Source organism: Mastigoproctus giganteus, chromosome 2 (assembly GCF_048544385.1).
Source record: "Mastigoproctus giganteus isolate SK-2022 chromosome 2, ASM4854438v1, whole genome shotgun sequence".
Classification (NCBI taxonomy): domain Eukaryota; kingdom Metazoa; phylum Arthropoda; class Arachnida; order Uropygi; family Thelyphonidae; genus Mastigoproctus; species Mastigoproctus giganteus.
This window is the reverse complement of record NC_143576.1, coordinates 270,024,800-270,044,292: the sequence shown is the minus strand read 5'-3', so window position 1 is coordinate 270,044,292 and position 19,493 is coordinate 270,024,800. Positions and strand designations below refer to the sequence as shown.

At 38.4% G+C, this 19,493-nt stretch overlaps 1 protein-coding gene across 3 annotated transcripts in view; it reads right to left on the bottom strand.

The window, feature by feature from the left end:
• LOC150090468 (uncharacterized) overlaps positions 1–19,493 on the bottom strand; it is a 678,730-nt gene that overhangs the window by 597,731 nt on the left and 61,506 nt on the right. For all 3 annotated transcript variants that reach the window (XM_090389911.1, XM_090389910.1, XM_090389909.1), the window contains exon 3: positions 5,797–5,950. In XM_090389911.1, coding sequence (XP_090246037.1) covers positions 5,797–5,950 — 154 coding nt within the window. The remainder of the gene's footprint in view (positions 1–5,796; positions 5,951–19,493) is intronic.

The following is a 19,493-nucleotide window of genomic DNA, read 5'->3' as shown; positions in this document are numbered from 1 at the left end:
CCATGTGCAACAGTATCAAAAGCCTTTCTAAGATCCAAATATATAATATCAAAGTTATTCCCTGCATCCAGTTCTTTTGTGACTACATCATAGTATCCAATCAAATTGGTCAGGCAAGACCTGCCCTTAACAAAACCATGCTGCGTCTGAGCTATAACTGAATTCTTGTCTAGATGATCCTGCAGTGCTTCTTTAACCAGTGCCTCCATTAATTTACCTGGAACAGAAGTTAAACTCACAGGTCTATAATTACTTGTGTCAGCCTTTGAACCTCCTTTGTGAATTGGGGTCACATTTGCACATCTCCAGTCCATAGGTACCTCCCATGAGTCCAAGGAAGCTCTCATAATTATGGCTAAGGGTTTGCTTACTTCCTTTGCTGCCTCCTTTAATATAACTGGATAGATCCCATCCACCCCAGGTGCCTTTTTTATGTTTGTCCTCAACAATCTCTCCTCCACTTTCCTCTCAGTTATTACAAAATCATCCAGCTCACTGCCAATGTTTACTTTACCTACATCATTCTCCTTCCTGAATAACTCCTCATGCGTGAATGTAGATGCAAAATACTCGTTTAGATTGTTAGCCACCTGAGCAGGATCCTCAACTGTTGAACCATCAATATCCAGTGGACCAATCTGATTCATCCCTTTCCTTTTCGAGTTCAAGTATGTAAAGAACTCTTTTCTGTTTTTCTTTGCATCCTTTGCCAAGGATTTTTCATAGTCTGCCTTTGCCTGCCTAATCTCCTTTGTGACTTGGTTACAGACCAACTTATATCTATCATAGGCTTCCATGTCACCCATTAATTTGTATGTATCCCATGCATTTTTCTTCTCTGCCACATGTCTCATTAGTTCATCTGACAACCATTTAGGCCTAAATCTTGAACAATATTTCTTAGTTGGTATGTAAAGCCTGGTAGCCTCCAAGATTAGTTCCTTGAATGCTTCCCATTTTGAGTTTGCTGTTGGTAACATCATCAGTTGGTCCCACTGTATAGAATTTAAATACTGTCTCAGACCATCATAGTCGCCTTTACGAAAACAAAAACCCTTCCCTTTACCTCTGATGGTAGTTACCTCCTTGAGTAAATCCCACTTCAACACACTGTGATCACTGCCACCTAGTGGTTCATTTATCTGCAGGTTCTTAATGCATGAAGAATCACTACTGATAATCAGATCAAGAGTATTGCTCCCTCTTGTTGCCTCACGAACATGCTGATGTAGAAAACAATCATCCAATAAATCCACAAAAGCCTTGCTAGTGTGCGAGTGACCAACCCACAAATTCCAGTCAATATCTGGGAAATTAAAGTCCCCCATTATAAGACTCTCTGATTTACTGGCCCACTCTATTTCCCTGTACAATATCTTATTATACTCATCAGAGTCATTAGGCCTATAGCACACTCCTACTCTCAATTTTGATTTCCCTATGCTTATGTCACACCAAACTGACTCGACGCTGCCTGTCCATCGATGTCGACTGGCTTCACTTCCTTGGACTTTATGTGTTTCTTAATTAATAGCATAACCCCTCCTCCCCTCCTGTCCTGTCTATCCTTTCTATACACATTGTATTCCCCAAATTCCAGTTCCGCATTACTTATATCTGTGTGACACCACGTCTCTGATATCCCAACAATATCTGCCTTTGATGTTTTGAGCAATACCTCAAATTCATCAAATTTATTTACCAAACTCCTAGCATTGGTGTACACACAGGTATACATGCACCTGTTTCTATTCTTAGCTACCCTAACACAACCCATGTGTTTACTTGTACCGCAATGACTACCAGCAGTCTCTGAAATATCCTGCATCTTGTTTTTCAGACTTCTGCTCATTTCAATAGAAGCAGTGCAAGAATCACTTCCACCTCTGCCACTGGCTACTGTTAATCTATTAGTCCTTGTATCCCCCCCAACTAGCAGTTTTCCGACCCACCTAACACTGCCTCGACAGCATCAGCAAAAATTCTTGCACCCTTTCTATTTAAGTGTATCCCATCCCTGTAGAAGCAATCTCTCCTGTTAACAAGTACAGTCCAGGCTGAAAAAAATTCTACCCCTTGAGCCTTGCACAATCCCTCCAGGGCCGAATTGATCGACAAGGTTCTCATCATATACTCCCTCCTATCGTGTCTGGGCAGAATTGCAGACACTTTCAAGTTCAACCCTAATTCACGGCTTTTTTTCAACAGTGACCTGTACTTGCTAAGTAATTCCGCCGGTCTCCTACTCTTAATATCATTAGTGCCAACGTGTACAACTATATCACCTTTTGTGCCCTTAAAAGATGATATCCGCTCTACAACGTCATCAACCTTTGCCCCTGGCAGACATACCCTGGTCCTATTCCACCTATCCTTTTTACAAAGGATGTTCCCCGTTTCCCTGACAATAGAGTCACCAACAACTACTAGTTCCTGTGGGACCAGCGCATTCTGCCTAGGGGGCTGCTTCTGTGTTGCCTGATGACCAAGTGCAAGCTCTGGCGTTGATGTGGGCAGCTGAGAGCTTGATGGGCCCCTCAATTTATTTCCTTCGAGGGCATCCACCCTGTCCTTCAAGCTCTCATAAAGGCCCATAACAACGCTGAGTTGTCGCCTGATTTCCTTGCACTCCTTACATCGTGCACACACAAAGACATCCCCCTTGGCAGTATCATATCCCGTACCCGACTGCTCCGCAAACATCAAGCAAACAGTGCATTTTAATAGACTGTGATTCAGAGGGCAACTGCCCCCCTCAGTTCTCCCCTGAACCACAGCACTCCCATTAGCTTGAGCCTTTTGCTTTGCTGCTCTGGTCAGAGTCATGATTCCGATTTAATTCAATAAAATTCAAAACAAAAATTAAATCCTTAAGTTATATCCCAAAACAGTTATGTTATATATATTTTTTTTTCGGTATCTAGTGTTTTCTACGAGTTCCCTTTATACAACTTCCGTATCACGTGTACCACTATAGTTATGTATTAATTATTTGTTAGATTAAGTCGTTATATATATATATATATATATATATATATATATATACACAGTTAAAAGTACAATTTAATTGACAATAAAGTTTATCAAGATTAATAGATTTACTGATTAATTGACAATATTATATTATGCACTATACGACACTAAGCTTATGCTATTGTGTAAAAATGGCGGGAATTCACGAACGGTATTTCTACGGACTCGTAAGTATTGATTAGCTTCCAAATCTCGCTATCTCAATTTAGAATAAACTAAGGATCCTGACTAGGTCTATAATCTACTTATAGAAGATAATTTGATATAACAGTTGGTTAATAAATCGACTAAATTTGGTTAAAAAAAAATTTGGTTTGTGACACGTGGATTTGATACCGTTACCGATACTAAGTAATATCTACAAAATCTCTGTCTAAGTTAAACTTTAAACTAAGTATCGTAACTAGGAATATAAAGCTACTCTAGAAAATAAGTTAATATGACAATTTAAACTAATAAAGCAGAAAATAAATCAGGAAAAACTTCCTGATATTTAATTTGTTTATTAAAAAAGTAAAATTCTGCAATCCATTAAGAAAAGATAAAATACTGATTTCTTTACTCCAAGCAGAATTCAAAAATCCATAAACTTTTTACCAGAAATTTAAATAAAAGTTTACACCTTTTGGATGTATTGCCACCATGTTTGTAACAATTAAGGGCATCCATTGCAAGGTTAATTATTATACTACTTAATATACAACTTTAGCTTTATCTAACTATCAAAATCTTTAATAGTTAGATACAGTTAGATAATGATATAAATAATTAGACTAAGCTATCTTTAGCTTAGTCTATCTATTTATATCATTCATGTTTAGCTTTATCTAACTATTTATATCATTATTTATTCTATTATTATCCTTTATTAATCTATTTATATCAAGTATTACTTTATCCTAGCTTGATATTTTAACTCGCATTTATTCTAAAGTAACTCTCTCTTTCTTTATATTCTGTTTACTAATGTCCTAACAAAGAAAGATTAATTGTGACAATGCAACGTGCTAATGCAATAAAGATTTCGTACTTCAGTACAGGTTCTAATACCTTTTGTGTTAATAGTCACCAATAAATAAAAAATATAATTAAATCCACTGAAAAAAAATTAAATTTACCATTCCTCACTAACTGTTCTTTCCTTTTTCCTTCTCCGTTTCTTTCAGGAAGAAGTGCATACATACAGCTGTCAGTGTAGCTCCACAACTTCTGCTTCTCCAATACCAATTTATGAAACCAATATCACTTAGTGAGAAGACTGTGTTTACTCATCTTCTGAGATACAACGGCTCCTGATATTTCATCAACCTGGGCTGACTTTCTGGGCTGTCAAACTCGTGTCTGACACCCCAGAAAGGAGGTTTATTCCAGTAGTCAACAACACACAATTACCTAAGTAAACTTTTTGAGGTCCAGTATATTAGCACAGTATTCCCCTGTAGTTTACACAGGGTGTCTCAAAAATATTGGTACAAACGTTTATGGAAGGTAGGTAACATCTAAAGGAATGTGAATCGCATAGCAACCCATAACCAGAAACGTCACCGGAAAGTAGTAGCAGAGGCACAAGAAGCAGAAATGACACAAGACAGTAATTAGTGGCAAACATTTATTTGACATAATATTAACAATGGAGTACGAGTTGGATGCATTTCATGATGTTACAACAGATGCTCAAATGTTCCACCATGAGACGCGATGCATGCGTGACACTGAAGCAGCATGGATTGGCGGACACGGTCCAACACACCTGGAGTTTCTTTGACAGTAGCAGCAGTGCAGACGAGTCTCGCCACGAGGTCCATTTCCGTCTAAACAGGCGATTCATACACGACAGATTTGAGGGCCCCCCCCCACAGAAATAAATAAATCAAGGCTCGATAAATAAGGTGAGCGTGGGGGCCAGGCAACGGGTCCACCACGACAATCCATCAACGACCAAAACGCCTGTTCAAATGGTCACGAACACACCTTCCATAATGGGCAGGTGACCCGTCATGTTGAAACCAAATGTTGCATCTCACATTTGCTGGAACATTGTCAAGTGACCCTGGTAGAACTTGTTCAAGAAAGATCCAATATTCAGCGGAGTTCATGCGGGATAGTAACAGGTATGGGCCAACTAAGCAGTCACCGACCATACCTGCCCACACGTTTATTGCGAAGCGATGTTGTGCCGCATGGGGGCACACACCGTGTGGGCCCTCTGCTAATCCATACACTAGGTGCATTTCTGCAAGCTCACAGTTCGTATATCGATGCATGCTCTTCGTGCGGCGACTACTGCTTGAATGACTAAATCAGAAATTTTCCCTCTCGCAAACTGATGAACAGCGCGGCATGTACCAACTTAAGGCGACGTTTCCGGTTATGGGTTCCTATGCAATTCACATTCCTTTAGATGTTACCTACCTCCCCTAAACTTTTGTACCAATATTTTTGAGACACCCTGTATTTATGCACCCTAGTTTTTGCTTAATGAAAACAATCTGCATAATAAAGTTCACATCCAATATAAGCAACTCACAACTCTGTCACAACCAACCATATTTAAATGCATGATTACTACACTTCAAAAAATCACACTTTTAATAACATTCACTACTTACAGTTACTTAATGGAAAATTTTGCCTTTGTGTTTTATGATTACATACTACAAAAATAATAAGCCAGCATAGCTATGCCGAAAATGACAATTTTAATGTTGTGTGTCCTGCATCACGATGTCGTTTAGCTTTAACATTTACATAATTTACACTTACCTGATAAGGAAGTCCAAAACAACTCGGATAGCCCGAATGTGAAGAATAGCATGCACGTTTCTCCTTTGTATTATGATGGGTTACTAATATAGGAGTTGTAACAGATACTTCTGATGAATCGTCTTCTGTTACTATTGGGACATCTGTTTCAGGTCTAGCATTAAATAAAAATAACATCATGTTCTCCCCAAATTTTTCTCTATTTTATTTTTAAATTTTTCACATTTCCCACACAAAAAAAGAAATACTGTGATTATTCCTGCAAATTTAAATTTTAGTGGTGAAGAACCTACAACTCTAAGAGGGCAAAATATAAAAAAATTACACTTCTTTTTCACTACTTACAATACAATAAGTAGTTAAAATGCACTTACTGAATCTAAAATAGGGCCTCCAAAGCTGGACAGGTCTGAGTTGAGAGGCCAGACAAAGAGTCACTCCTGATGATGACCAGCAGTATCATCAGTAACCAATGATGGCAAAGATTGGTTTAGATATGGTTGGCAGCAATGAGTGAATACAAGTATGGTCATCCTGATTTTTGAATGTATTACTGCTGTGTGAAAAGGAACGGGAAGCTATCACACTATCTAACAATGATGGACAAAAACACAAATTTGGCCCTCAGTCCCCAGCATCCCTTGAATGAGAAGAGGATGCTAAGAATCTCTGGGTGTTCATCACTTAGATTTGGTACCTGGAATGGGAGAAGTTTATATGAAGCAGGGAAACTTGATAATTTTGTTCAAGAAATAACAGACTTAAAATTGATATTCTTGGTGTTAGTGAGGTCAGATGGCCAGGCAATGGTAAAGGTGCTACAAACAATGGTATGTTTTATTATGCAGTAACTGATGACCAAAATCATAGAGGAGAAGTTGGATTTTTGGTTAATACTAAGGTTTGTAAGGCAGTAAAAAAAATATTACCTTACTCAGGCAGGTAATGATGATGATTAAAATAACAACAAAATCTTACAACTTAAACATTATTCAGAACTATGCACCAACAGCCAACAAAGGTGAAGAGGAGATTGAGACATTTTAGGAACAAATTGAATCGATGCTACAACAATCCAAGAACGCCGGCATCAGTGATTATAGACAATTTTAATGCCAAAGTTGGGTGTTGGTGAATGTAGAGGGATTGTGGCCAAATTTGGAGTTGGCAAGAGAAACGACCATGGAGACAGGCTGGTAGAGTTTGCACAAAGATTTCAACTGGGTGTAATAAATACATTCTTCGAGCTGCCATTGTGCAGACTTTATGCATGGAAATTTCTGCGGGTGATGAAGAGAACAATACTGTGAGGAATCAAACTGATTATGTTTCGATCAACCATCGTTTCAAAGAACATATCCAGGTGCTCACATAAGTTCTGATCATAACCCATTAATCAGTGAACTGAAAGTGAAACTAAAATGCATAAAAAAGGAGGGTAAACAACAGATTGACCTAAAAAATTGGAGAACAAAGATGTTAAAAAGAAGAATGAAGACTCGTTAGAGAAAGAGATGAATTATAACCTCCCAGAATGTATAAATGAAAGATGGAGATAAATTAAAGATGCTGTGCTTAAAGTGGCAGAATAATCATATGAAAGGTGCACCTCTTAAAGTAAAACAGAAGTGGATAACATGATAAAATACAGCTGATGGAAAAGAGGAGAACAAAAACAAAACAAAACAACAGAATACAAAAAAATTAAATCAAAAATTAGCAATAAAATAAAAAAAGCAAAAGAACACTGGATGAGGTACAAATATGTAAAAACTGAGAACCTGGAACATTGGCATTAGTATAGATATGATGCAAGAAAGCGAGCTTATGCAGCATCAGCCAAAAAAAAAAAAAACACTTTCATTTCACCCCACCATTCGTCCAAAATACCTGTCCAGCTGAGCGTTAAATTTATTTAGGATATCAATTTCCACAACAAGGGATGGAAGTCTGTTCAACCAACCAACTACCCGCTAGCTAAAGGCAAATTTCTGCACATCTATCCTACATCTGTCTTTCCTCAATTTGAATTTATGCACTCTCAGGTGATTATTCTGAGCAAGAGCCGATGGGATTGAGCATGCTTGAATGCATGCTCAATCCCATCGGCATTGAGCATGCATTCAAGACTTTACACACCTCTATAAGCTCACCTCGCAGGTGCCTAGTCTCCATACACTAATTTGCAAAATTTAAGCCTTTCTTCGTAGGAGCAACCCTTTGTTCCATTCACTAATCTTGTTGCCCTTCTCTGTACTCGTTCCAGAAGCTCTACATCCTACTTGAAATGAGGCCTCCAGACCTGTATATAGTACTCAAGGTGTGGCCTGACCACTGCCTTATACAAGGGAATAATCATCTCCTTATCCCTGCTAGAAAAATTTTTGTATAATCATTGACAAGACACCATGAGCTACTCTTGCAGCCCGTCTGTCTGCACTGCTCAGAGAACTTCAAATCTGCATCACAATTACTCCAAGGTCCTTTTCATTCTCTACCACTGTCAGTGTAGTACCACAGAGTTGATACGTTGCTCTGGGGCTGCTGTTTAACATTTGTCAATGTTAAACTTCATTTGCCACCTCTCAGCCCATCTGCTCAACCTTTCCAGATCCTGTTGCAGCATCATAGTGTCAGTAGTGTCCTTGAAAACCATGCCTACCTTCATATCGTCTGCAAACTTCGACATTAAGCTTGATATACCCTCATCAATATCATTTATGAATACAGAAAACAATAATGCACCCAACACTGAGCCCTGAGGGACTCCACTAATAACATTAGTCCACGATGAGCAGTGTCCATTGATTACCACTCTCTGTCTTGTCCCCCTCAACCACCCCTTTATACATAGCAGCAATTTGCCTTCAATGCCACACTGCTCCAATTTGTGCAGCAGTCTTCCATGTGCAACAGTATCAAAAGCCTTTCTAAGATCCAAGTATATAATATCAAAGTTATTCCCTGCATCCAGTTCTTTTGTGACTGCATCATAGTATCCAATCAAATTGGTCAGGCAAGACTTCCCCTTAACAAAACCAAGTTGTGTCTGAGCTATAACTGAAGTCTTGTCTAGATGATCCTGCAGTGTTTCTTTAACCAGTGCCTCCATTAATTTTCCGGGAACAGAAGTTAAACTCACAGGTCTATAATTACTTGTGTCAGCCTTTGATCCTCCTTTGTGAATTGGGGTCACATTTGCACATCTCCAGTCCAAGGGTACCTCCCCTGAGTCCAAGGAAGCTCTCATAATTATGGCTAAGGGTTTGCTTACTTCCTTTGCTGCCTCCTTTAATATAACTGGATAGATCCCATCCACCCCGGGTGCCTTTCTTGTGTTTATCTTCAACAGTTTCTCCTCCACTTTACTCCAAGTTATTACAAGATTCTCTAGCTTACTGCCAGAGATGAATGCACCTCTGTCATTCCTCTCGCTGAATAACTCCTCATGTGTGAATGTCGATTCAAAATATTCATTTAGTTTGTTAGCTACCTGAGCAGCATCATCAACAGTTGACCCATCGATATCAAGTGGACCAATCTGATTCATCCCCTTCCTTCCAGAGTTTACATACGTAAAGAACTCTTTGCTGTTTTTCTTCGCATCCTTTGCCAAGGATTTCTCGTAATCTGCCTTCGCCTGCCTAACCTCCTTTGTAACTTGGTTACAGATTAACTTGTATCTATCATAGGCTTCTGTGTCACGTGTTAATTTGTATGTATCCCATGCATTTTTCTTCTCTGCCATATGCCTCATTAGTTCATCTGACATCCATTTAGGCCTAAACCTTGAACAATATTTCTTAGTTGGTATGTAAAGCCTAGTAGCTTCCAAGAGAAGTTCTTTGAATGCTTCCCATTTTGAATTTGCTGTTGGTAACATCATCAGTTGATCCCACTGTATAGAATTTAAATACTGTCTCAGTCCACCGTAGTCGCCTTTACGAAAGCAATACCCCTTCCCTTTACCCCTAATGGTAGTTACTTCTTTGAGTAAATCCCACTTCAGCACACTGTGATCACTGCCACCTAGTGGTTCATTTATCTGCAGATTCTTAATGCATGAAGAATCACTACTGATAATCAAATCAAGAGTATTACTCCCTCTAGTTGCCTCCCGAACATGCTGATGTAGAAAACAATCATCCAATAAATCCACAAAAGCCTTGCTAGTGTGTGAGTGACCAGCCCCCAAATTCCAGTCAATATCTGGGAAATTAAAATCCCCCATAATAAGACTCTGTGATTTACTGGCCCACTCTATTTCTCTGTATAGTTTCTTATTATACTCATCAGAGTCATTAGGCCTATAGCCCACTCCTCCTCTCAATTTTGATCTCCCAATGCTTATGTCACACCAAACTGACTCGACACTGCACTGTCCAGCTATGTCGACTGGCTTCACTTGTGCTGAAGGTTGAGAAGAAGAGAGAAGATATTTGTTGATATTAGATTTGAACTTCTGTAGACTGTAATTTTCAGGAAAGACATATGAAGGAAGGTATTTCCAGAAAACAGCAGTTGAATGAATAAACGGTAAAGATGAAAAGTTGGTTCTGTTAGTTTGAAGTTTGACAGTAAATGGATGTTGGCTGGTGGCAGCACATGTTCGGACTGTTTTGAAAGAGAGAGCGGGAATTATAGAAGCCAATTCAGAAGAACAGTGCCCACAGAAGTATCAGCAGAAAAGGCATGTAGCAGAAACAGTACATCTATGACACAGCGAGTGGAGAGACTCTGTTAGAGATGAGTCATTAATTAACGTAACTGCCCTCTTCTGAATGGAATCTAGAAGCATGAGAGAGGTTTTGGGGGCACCGCCCCAGATGTGGGAATAATATTTCATGGTAGGGTGGATTTGTGATTTGTACATAGTGAACATATGTTTGGAAGATAAGTAATGCTTTGAGCAAAAGAGAAAACCAAGTTTTTCAGATGCAGTGGAAACAATATTTGTAATGTACTTGTGCCAATAGAGATTAGAAGTCAGGGTAATCGCCAAAAAAGATATATCAACTTGCCTGGAAATCGGAGTGTCACCAAAGATAAGCATAGGAGCAGAAGGATCCTTTTTGCGAGATTATTATTATTATTATTATTAGCTATATGGTGCAAGGAAGCCTGAGGCTTTTGCTGCACCAGCCAAAAAGAAAAAAAAATTCCCGAGTTACCCTGAGAGAGAGAGAGAGAGAGAGAGAGAGAAACGAATCACCAAGAAAGAGAAGAATGATGATATCCGGCTCAGGACCCTGGGTGTGCCAAGCCCATACTCAACAGATGTGAGTCCCCGGGGTGAATATAAGACAATACTTAGTTTTAGAAGGACTGAAATCAACTAAGTTGTCTTTGCCCCACTGAAGAATTACCTGGAGATCGGTATTTAAGGAATTGGTAGCAGATATTCAAGAAGTTGAAGCTGACTGAGCAGGGCAAGGTTTCTCAAAATGGAAAGTAGAATGCAATGTGCTATCATCGGCAAAACTATGGATAAGATTTCCAGTCAATGGAAGAAGGTCATTAATATACAAGAGGAAAAGAGTGGGGGAAAGAACTGAACCTTGGGGTACACCAGCATTAGTGGAGAAGTTAGAAGACAAAGAGTCATCTACCATCACATGTTTGTTCTGTTTTTAATGTACAGTGGATTCCGGTTTTTTGGGCCACCGGTTAATCAGGGCAGCCGTTTATTTGGGGCAAATCTTAAAAAACAGAATCCAATCGAGAAAATAGCCAGGGTTTACTTCGCTTAATTTGGACAAAATGCCGTTTAATCGGGGCAGGAGACCGCAGTACTGGAGATCACCCTACGATTGTCTGGAGGTCACTACCATAAAAGAATAAAAACAATTAGCGGTCACCTGTTTATTGGGCTTTTCTGTTAGTGCAATCTATCATAAACGGATAGTAAACTCAAGCTTACTGAATTTGCAATAATACCGACAGCTGGAATTCTATGGGTTATTAGGGTAAAATGTGTTTACACGTCCATGTAAACTTCAATCATATAAAAAAATTAATTTTCAGATCTTCTCTTCATTCCTTTTTAAAGCTTTGTAACTCGTTACTCCATTCTGACTTGCGCGTATCGTGTTACTTGCAATTTGTGTGTGCCATGTCCCTTGTTATTGATTACTTATTGTGTTACTGTTTTAAATTTTAACCCCCACCCACAAATGTCAGTGAACAGAAATGTCAACTAGTTAGTTAGGTATGTACATATTAATTATTCCGATTATCACGTATATTCTTCCGATTTTACAGTATCATTTAATTTTTTAATTGGTAAGGTAATAAAGGGTAAATTTGTGCTTAATATATCTTTGCTTTTATAGCCTGTGGATAATATTCCTCCTATTTTTGCTAATTAGAATCGCTGTTTAATAGAATTAAAATTCAATTCACAAATGTGATCACAATGACCACCGCTTACTACACATCGTATAGTGAACGGTACTTTACTATGGTGACTCCATTGTAACATGATTTGATTGTACACTGAACCAATTACCCTGAAGTACACTGAACCAGGCAGTACTGGGTGGTAGATGACTCTCATCAACCGGTGAAATACCACCACTTTGCTTATTGGAGGCTTGAAGTGGTGGAACCCATGTTTAGTCTCTAGAGCTAAGTTCTGGCCAACTCTTCCCTATCTCTTCCATCATGCAGTATGATTGATGATTTTTGAGGTTATGATGAATGTCGTGGCGAGATCCAATATTCCTTACATTTCGAGGGTACAGCTCTAAAACGGTGTTCGCAGGCCGGCCGCTAGTTAGTACACCGGACTGAGCCTATTGGTAACTCTCTAGGAAGCTTCCGGATCAGATAGTGTATAATCTTGCTACCTCCACTCTGCCAGATAGTGACTGGAGGGAGTCCGAGTAGTGTGTATGCGGGGAGCATTGTTGAGGCCACGTTATGTCAAGGATCTGGGTATATTCTTACCACATGTACGCCATATCCAAAAATTTCATTCCTTCATACAGCATGTCCCACCCACTTTTTCTTACTATTGAATACACCATGAATTGTCAAAATAATAGAGCAAGCATATCTGCGAAAAGATCTAAACCTCCCAAGGACTTCCTAATTCATTTCACAAATATACGTGGTCTCAATTCTAATCTCAACGATGTCCATTTCCACTTTCAGTCTTCCAAACCCCATGTACTTTTTCTGACTGAATCTCAGTTATCAGTTGATTCAACTACTGCTCATCTCAGATGTCCAAATTATTTGCTGTATGATTCCTTTCGCCTCAAAGGTGGTACTTGTGCATATGTCCGTTCTGATATTCCCTGTCAGAGACTTGGCAATTTGGAATCTCCTCTCTTTGATCTTCTCTGGCTTAAAATCTCTCTACCTCATTGTGTAAAATTCATCTGTTGTCTCTACCATTCTCCCAACTCCACTAATCACTAGGAGCTCTTTGACTTCCTCTCTTTGCAACTTGACTTTCTCCAGTCCAACTTTCCTAACAGTGAGGTTTCCTTGGCGATTTTAACATTCACAACTCCAGCTGGCTTCTGTTTTCTAGTCACACCGACCGAGATGCTGAGGCTTTTGCAATTACTAATGACCTAGCACAGATTGTTCATTTACCTACAAGAATACCGGACAATCCTAATCATACAGCCAATATGCTTGATCTTTTTCTCACAAACAACCCTTCTAAGTACAAGGTTGAAGTACAAGGTTGAAGTGAGAGGTCCTTTAGGCACTTCAGATCACAACTTGGTGATTGCCTCCTGTCCAATGGAACCTTTATCTCATGGCTATTCCCAACCTCGTATTGTTTGGCATTACAAGAATGCAAAATGGGATGACATGCGAGACTTCTTTTCTTCTTTTCCTTGGTCTGATTACTGTTTCAGAACTTCTGATGTCAACGTTTGCTCAATCGTGTCCGTGAAATTATTCTTGCAGGAATGGAATCCTTTATCCCACACTCCACTTTAAAATCTTATTTTTAAAGTCTCTTATTTTTAAAATCTTTAAAAAATTATTCTTGCAGGAATGGAATCCTTTATCCCACACTCCACTTTAAAATCTCGTCCTTTATCTAAACCTTGGTTTTCCAATAAATGTGCTAAGGCTGTCCAAGAGAAGAATGTTGCATATCGTAATTGGCTTGTTTCCAATTCTTCAGTTTCATTTTCTGCCTACACCAAAGCTCGCAACAATTGTAAAGCAGTTATTAATCAGTCCAAACTAGAGTTTGAACAGGCTAAGAGTAGAAAACTTGCTTCTTGCCCTAATGGTAGCCGAGCATTCTGGTCTCTTGCCAAAGCTATTGGCCGCAACTTTTGCCCATCTCTGCTCCCACCTCTGTCCACACCAGATGGTTCTGTTGTTACTTCAGCCAAGGATAAAGCTGACCTGCTAGCATCCCATTTTTCTTTGAGCTCATGTATTAATGATCTTGGTAAAACACCTCCCACCATTCCTAACACGCTCCATTCAATGCCTCCTGTGGTTTTCCGTCAAAAGGATATCAGAAGGATTTTGATAAACCTTGATGCTAAGAAAGCTCCAGGTCCTGATGGTATTTCTCCACATGTTCTCAAAACCTGTGCTCCTGAACTTACTCCTATTCTTTGCCGCCTTTTTTCACTTTCTTATTCCAAAGGTGTTTTTCCTTCTGCTTGGAAATTTGCTCATATCCAGCCAATTCCTAAAAAGGGTGACAAATCCTTCCCATCCAATTATCGTCCCTTTGTATTAATTCTACTCTTTCTAAAGTAATGGAGAAATCAATTAACCGCCAACTCTTAAACTACCTAGAAACCTTCCGTCTGATCAACGATCGCCAGTATGGATTCCGTCAGTGTCGATCCACTGGTGATATTCTGGCTTATGTTACCCATTTATGGACTAATTCAATGGAAAGGTTCGGTGAAACACAAGTAGTTGCTCTTGACATCTCAAAGGCTTTTGATCGTGTTTGGCATAAAGGTCTTCTAAACAAGCTTCCATCTTATTGTTTGCCAACTGTTTTTAGTAATTGGTTATCCAGTTTTCTCTCTGATTGCTCACTGAGGGTGATGGTAGATGGCTCTCTGTCTTCTAACTTCTCCACTAATGCCGGTGTCCCCCAAGGTTCAGTTCTTTCCCCCACTCTTTTCCTCTTATATATCAATGACCTTCTTCCATTGACTGGAAATCCTATCCATAGTTTTGCCGATAGCACATTGCATTCAACTTTCCATTTTGAGAAACCTTGTCCAGCTCAATCAGCTTCAAGTTCTCGAAAATCTGCTGCCAATTCCTTAAATGCCGATCTTCAGGTAATTCTCCAGTGGGGCAAAGACAACTTAGTTGATTTCAACCCTTCTAAAACTCAATCTTGTCTTATATCTCGCAAAAAGGATTCTTCTGCTCCTATGCTTTTCTTTAGTGACCCTCCGATTTCTAGGCAAAATGATATATCTCTTTTGGGGATTACCCTGACTTCTAATCTCTCTTGGCACAAGCACATTACAAATATTGCTTCCTCTGCATCTAAAAAACTTGGTTTTCTCTTTCGCTCTCGGCGTTACTTTTCTCCCAAACAGCTGCTCACTCTGTATAAATCCCAAATCCGCCCTGCCATGGAATATTGTTCCCACATCTGGGGTGGTGCCCCCAAAACCTCTCTCAGGCTTCTTGATTCCATTCAGAAGAGGGCAGTTAGGTTAATTAATGATTCATCTCTAACAGAGTCTCTCCACTCACTTTCTCATACACGCACTGTTTCTGCTGCATGCCTCTTCTATAGATACTTCCATGGGCACTGTTCTTCTGAATTGGCTTCTATAATTCCCGCTCTCTCTTTCAAAACAGTCCAAACACGTGCCGCCACCAGCCAACATCCATTTACTGTCCAACGTCAAACCCACAGAACCAACTTTTCATCTTCCTCATTTATTCATTCAACTGCCGTTTTCTGGAACAACCTTCCTTCATACATATTTCCTGAAAATTACAATCTACAGAAGTTCAAGTCCAATATCAACAAATATCTTCTTTCGTCTTCTCAACCTCCAACCCAAGCACGGTACTAAGTACTATAGGTTATAATACCTCTCGTGTTGGGGTTCTCATAAAAAAAAAAAAAAAATTGTAAAAGGGTGGGGGGATACATTGTATTTTTAACTATTTACGTAAAACTTCGGATAATTGGGGCAGCCGCTTAATCAGGCCAAAACGCACTAGTCCCGATGTGTCCCAATTATCTGGAATCGACTTAGGAACATAACTCTGCTTTTAAAAGCATGCATGCCTTTGTTCCTCTTAATCTGATGCCAGTTGTTGTTATTTGGTTTTTAGGAGCATTAGCAACAAAGGCCATATTGCTCCGAGGATATGCGGTGGTCATTCCCTGACCTTTCTGCATCCTCCGTATTTGGTGGTCACGGGCTCGAACCCTGGTCTAATCAAGAAGCGTGTGCTATGCACTGTCGCTCCTCCCACCTGGCTATGGAGGCACCTCTGATGCCAGTCACACCACTAGCACAATCACACAGAATTTGACAGGTGCCCAATTTTTTTTTCACGTTTCCAAAAAACTTTTTGGGAAAAGTTTTTAGTTTTTTTTTAAATTTGTTTGCAGTGTACCAATATTTATTCTTTTCTCAATGGATATCAGTATTTAATTTAAGTAATTTTTTTTCATTTTTAATAAAATATTTAAATATAAAAAATATTTTTACATGTCGTTTCTACTATAAAAGCTGAAAATAAAAGTACAAAGTTAGTCATAAAATATAAACATAATATAAACATGAAATTAAGAGTCACTTCCATATTTCAGTTCAAGGAATCTTTAAGAATATAAATTTAAAACTTAAACCTGCACACATTGTTTTATGTGCTAAATTGTTTTGTGCTAAAAAAACAGTATATTCGGAACAAGAATTAACAGATAAATAATAACTATACAACAAATCATTTTACATAATAATAAAGAAAACAAAAAACACATCTTGTACAATAATTAAACAAAAATCAAATAGGAACTACTTTCTTTAGCAGACCCCCTTCACTTTCAGCATCTCATAAATGTACTGTTTATGAGGTCCTAAAAGCACCACAATCGGTACATAAAACTGTCAAGAACACTGAAGCAAAAAGCAAAAGCAGTAAGTAATCGCATGGAACTTAACAGGTTCTTTGCAATTTTAATTCCAAGAAAACAATTTTGCACTTTAAAAACATCTCAAATTGAGATGTTTTTGATTGTTTGACTATATTTAGACAAGTAGGGAAATAGAAATTCAGATTTTTAATCATTGATTAATAATTAATGAGCAATTACCGTATTTGTCAGCTATAAGATGCTGCGGCGTGGAAGAGAAACCCTAATTTTGCAACAGTAAATTTAAGGAAAAAACTTTCAAAAAATTTATTGTTAATACAGTGGAAATTTAAAATTCAATAAAAATAAAACCCAAAAGCCAACTTGATCATCATTATCCCCAACATCATCATAATCATCATCCTCTTCACTAGTATCGCTGTCACTCTCATGCAATAAATTATCATCAGTGCCATCCACTGCATTACTTATACCACATTTTTTAAAGGACTTGACCACAATTTCAGTCTTAACATCATGCCATGACCTTTAGCACCCATTCACACACTTGTGCTATTGATGGATGTTTCATCCTTCCAGTAGGCATAATATCATGGTTCCTCTCTAGCAGCCATTTATTTCATTGCTCCCACATGTTATTCTTGAATAGCTTACTGATGCTGACATCTAATGGCTGTAAATGGGAAGTTAAGCCACCCAGAATTACCGCCAATTCTGTGTTCATCATTTCAGCCAGTTGTTTGATGTTTGCAGTCCGATGCGCTCTAAACTGATCCCACACTAGTAGTGCATTTTTACGCAGTAGTCCACGAAGAAGCTTGGACCAAACTTTTACAAACCAATCCTTGATATGTTCTTCATTCCATCCATCCCTTCAGTTGTATAAGTACATGAATTCCATTTAGCAGTTTATCTTTCAGTAAAGTTTTTCTTTTAAAAATTAACATTCGTAGAAGTTTGTTCCAATCAGCATAACAAGTTAAAACTGTGGTGTAGTGTGTCTTTTCATGTCAGTGGTTTTAATAGTTATAGATTTTTGCCCTCTCAGATTTAGTTTTATTGGATGGCACATCAACAGAATTTCATCCATATACCCAATTTGGCTAAGTTTGTAGCTGCTTTGTTTTCTAGCATTAAGTACAAATTTATGGAAATCTAATATTTTCTGTTTGTACTCAGCAGGCATTTTCTGGGTTATTCTAGTTCTTGTGCATAAACTTAACCTGTTTCTTTTCATAAAGCAATAACATCAAGATTCAGTTCCCTTAAAGTCATGTATCTCAATATCAGCTGCTCATTTCTGTGCTTCTACTATTATAATTTTAATAATCAATGCAAAAAACCCACATCTCTACATTCCATTATCCAACTATACAAGTTTTCTTCTAAATTTGGCCATTTAGGTGGAATTTTATGAAGGTTGTGCTTTCTTTTATCAGCTTCTTGTAATAAAACTTGCTGCTTTCTTAAATGACAAATCATCTTCTCAGTAGGCGGTGGTGCGAAATTTCATATTGTACTACTTTTAGCTTAAATCCAATAGTATAATTTTGCCTTCTTTATGTGCCTGCCATTGGGTTTAAATTTACCAACAACAGCCTGGTAATTACTGAAAAGTGTACTAACGTATAGTAGTTAGCTATCCGTTAACTACTATACATTAACTCTCGGTTTTGTGCATATGCTGTATTGCCACTTTCAGCTTCTAAGATCCAGGTAATTTTTTAAGGTATTTATAAGGAAAGAAAGTGTCATCTTATAAGCAGACAAATACAGTAAGTTTTCAGAGGGCACCTGTCAGATCCTGTACTAGAGGCAGCAAACTAATATTATTTGTAATTAATGAAACAACTTTCTTTGCACATTCTGCACCAAGTATTTGAATGTCATTAAAACTGATGCTTTTGATAAGTCCAATTTACGGTTCTCATCCACAAGCACATTTTGTGGTCTGATACAGGATTAGTCAAAATGTTGTAGACAACTTTGACAGTTTATATGAAATATATTACATACATTTCTGTGACAAAAATGCTATAAAATGGAAGCATAAATATCAATTTGCCACAGATATTTATGTGCCTGTGCCAGATATTTATGCCACAGATATTTATATGCCTGTGCCAGACAGCACTGCATTCAAAATGGCATCACCTGTGGAGAAACCATTTTGTGTTCTCTATTATCATGAAACGAAATCAAGAGTTTCAGTACAGTAATCATTCAGAAATAAATTTCATAGAAATCCACCAACTCGAGACAACCATTAAATAGTGCAGGCAGTTCATAGAGCATAGATGCATCTGCAAAGATAAAAGCACAGATCATTCCAGCATGGACGATGCAACTATATAATGTCTGCAGGGGGCGTATCTCAGGAATCAACTAACAAGGCCAGCAGAGAGCTTGGAATTCCACAGAAAAGTGTTTGGCATATTCTCAGAAGGTGACTCTCCATGCATCCTTAAAAAAAATTCATTTGTTACAAGCCCTAAACACGAAAACCCAGAAAAAAAAGTTTCTGGGTATGAATTTTATTGCTACTGTTGAAAATTTCACACACAGATTAGTGTTTAATGATGAAGCCATGTTCCACTCAGTGATAAAGTGAATCGGC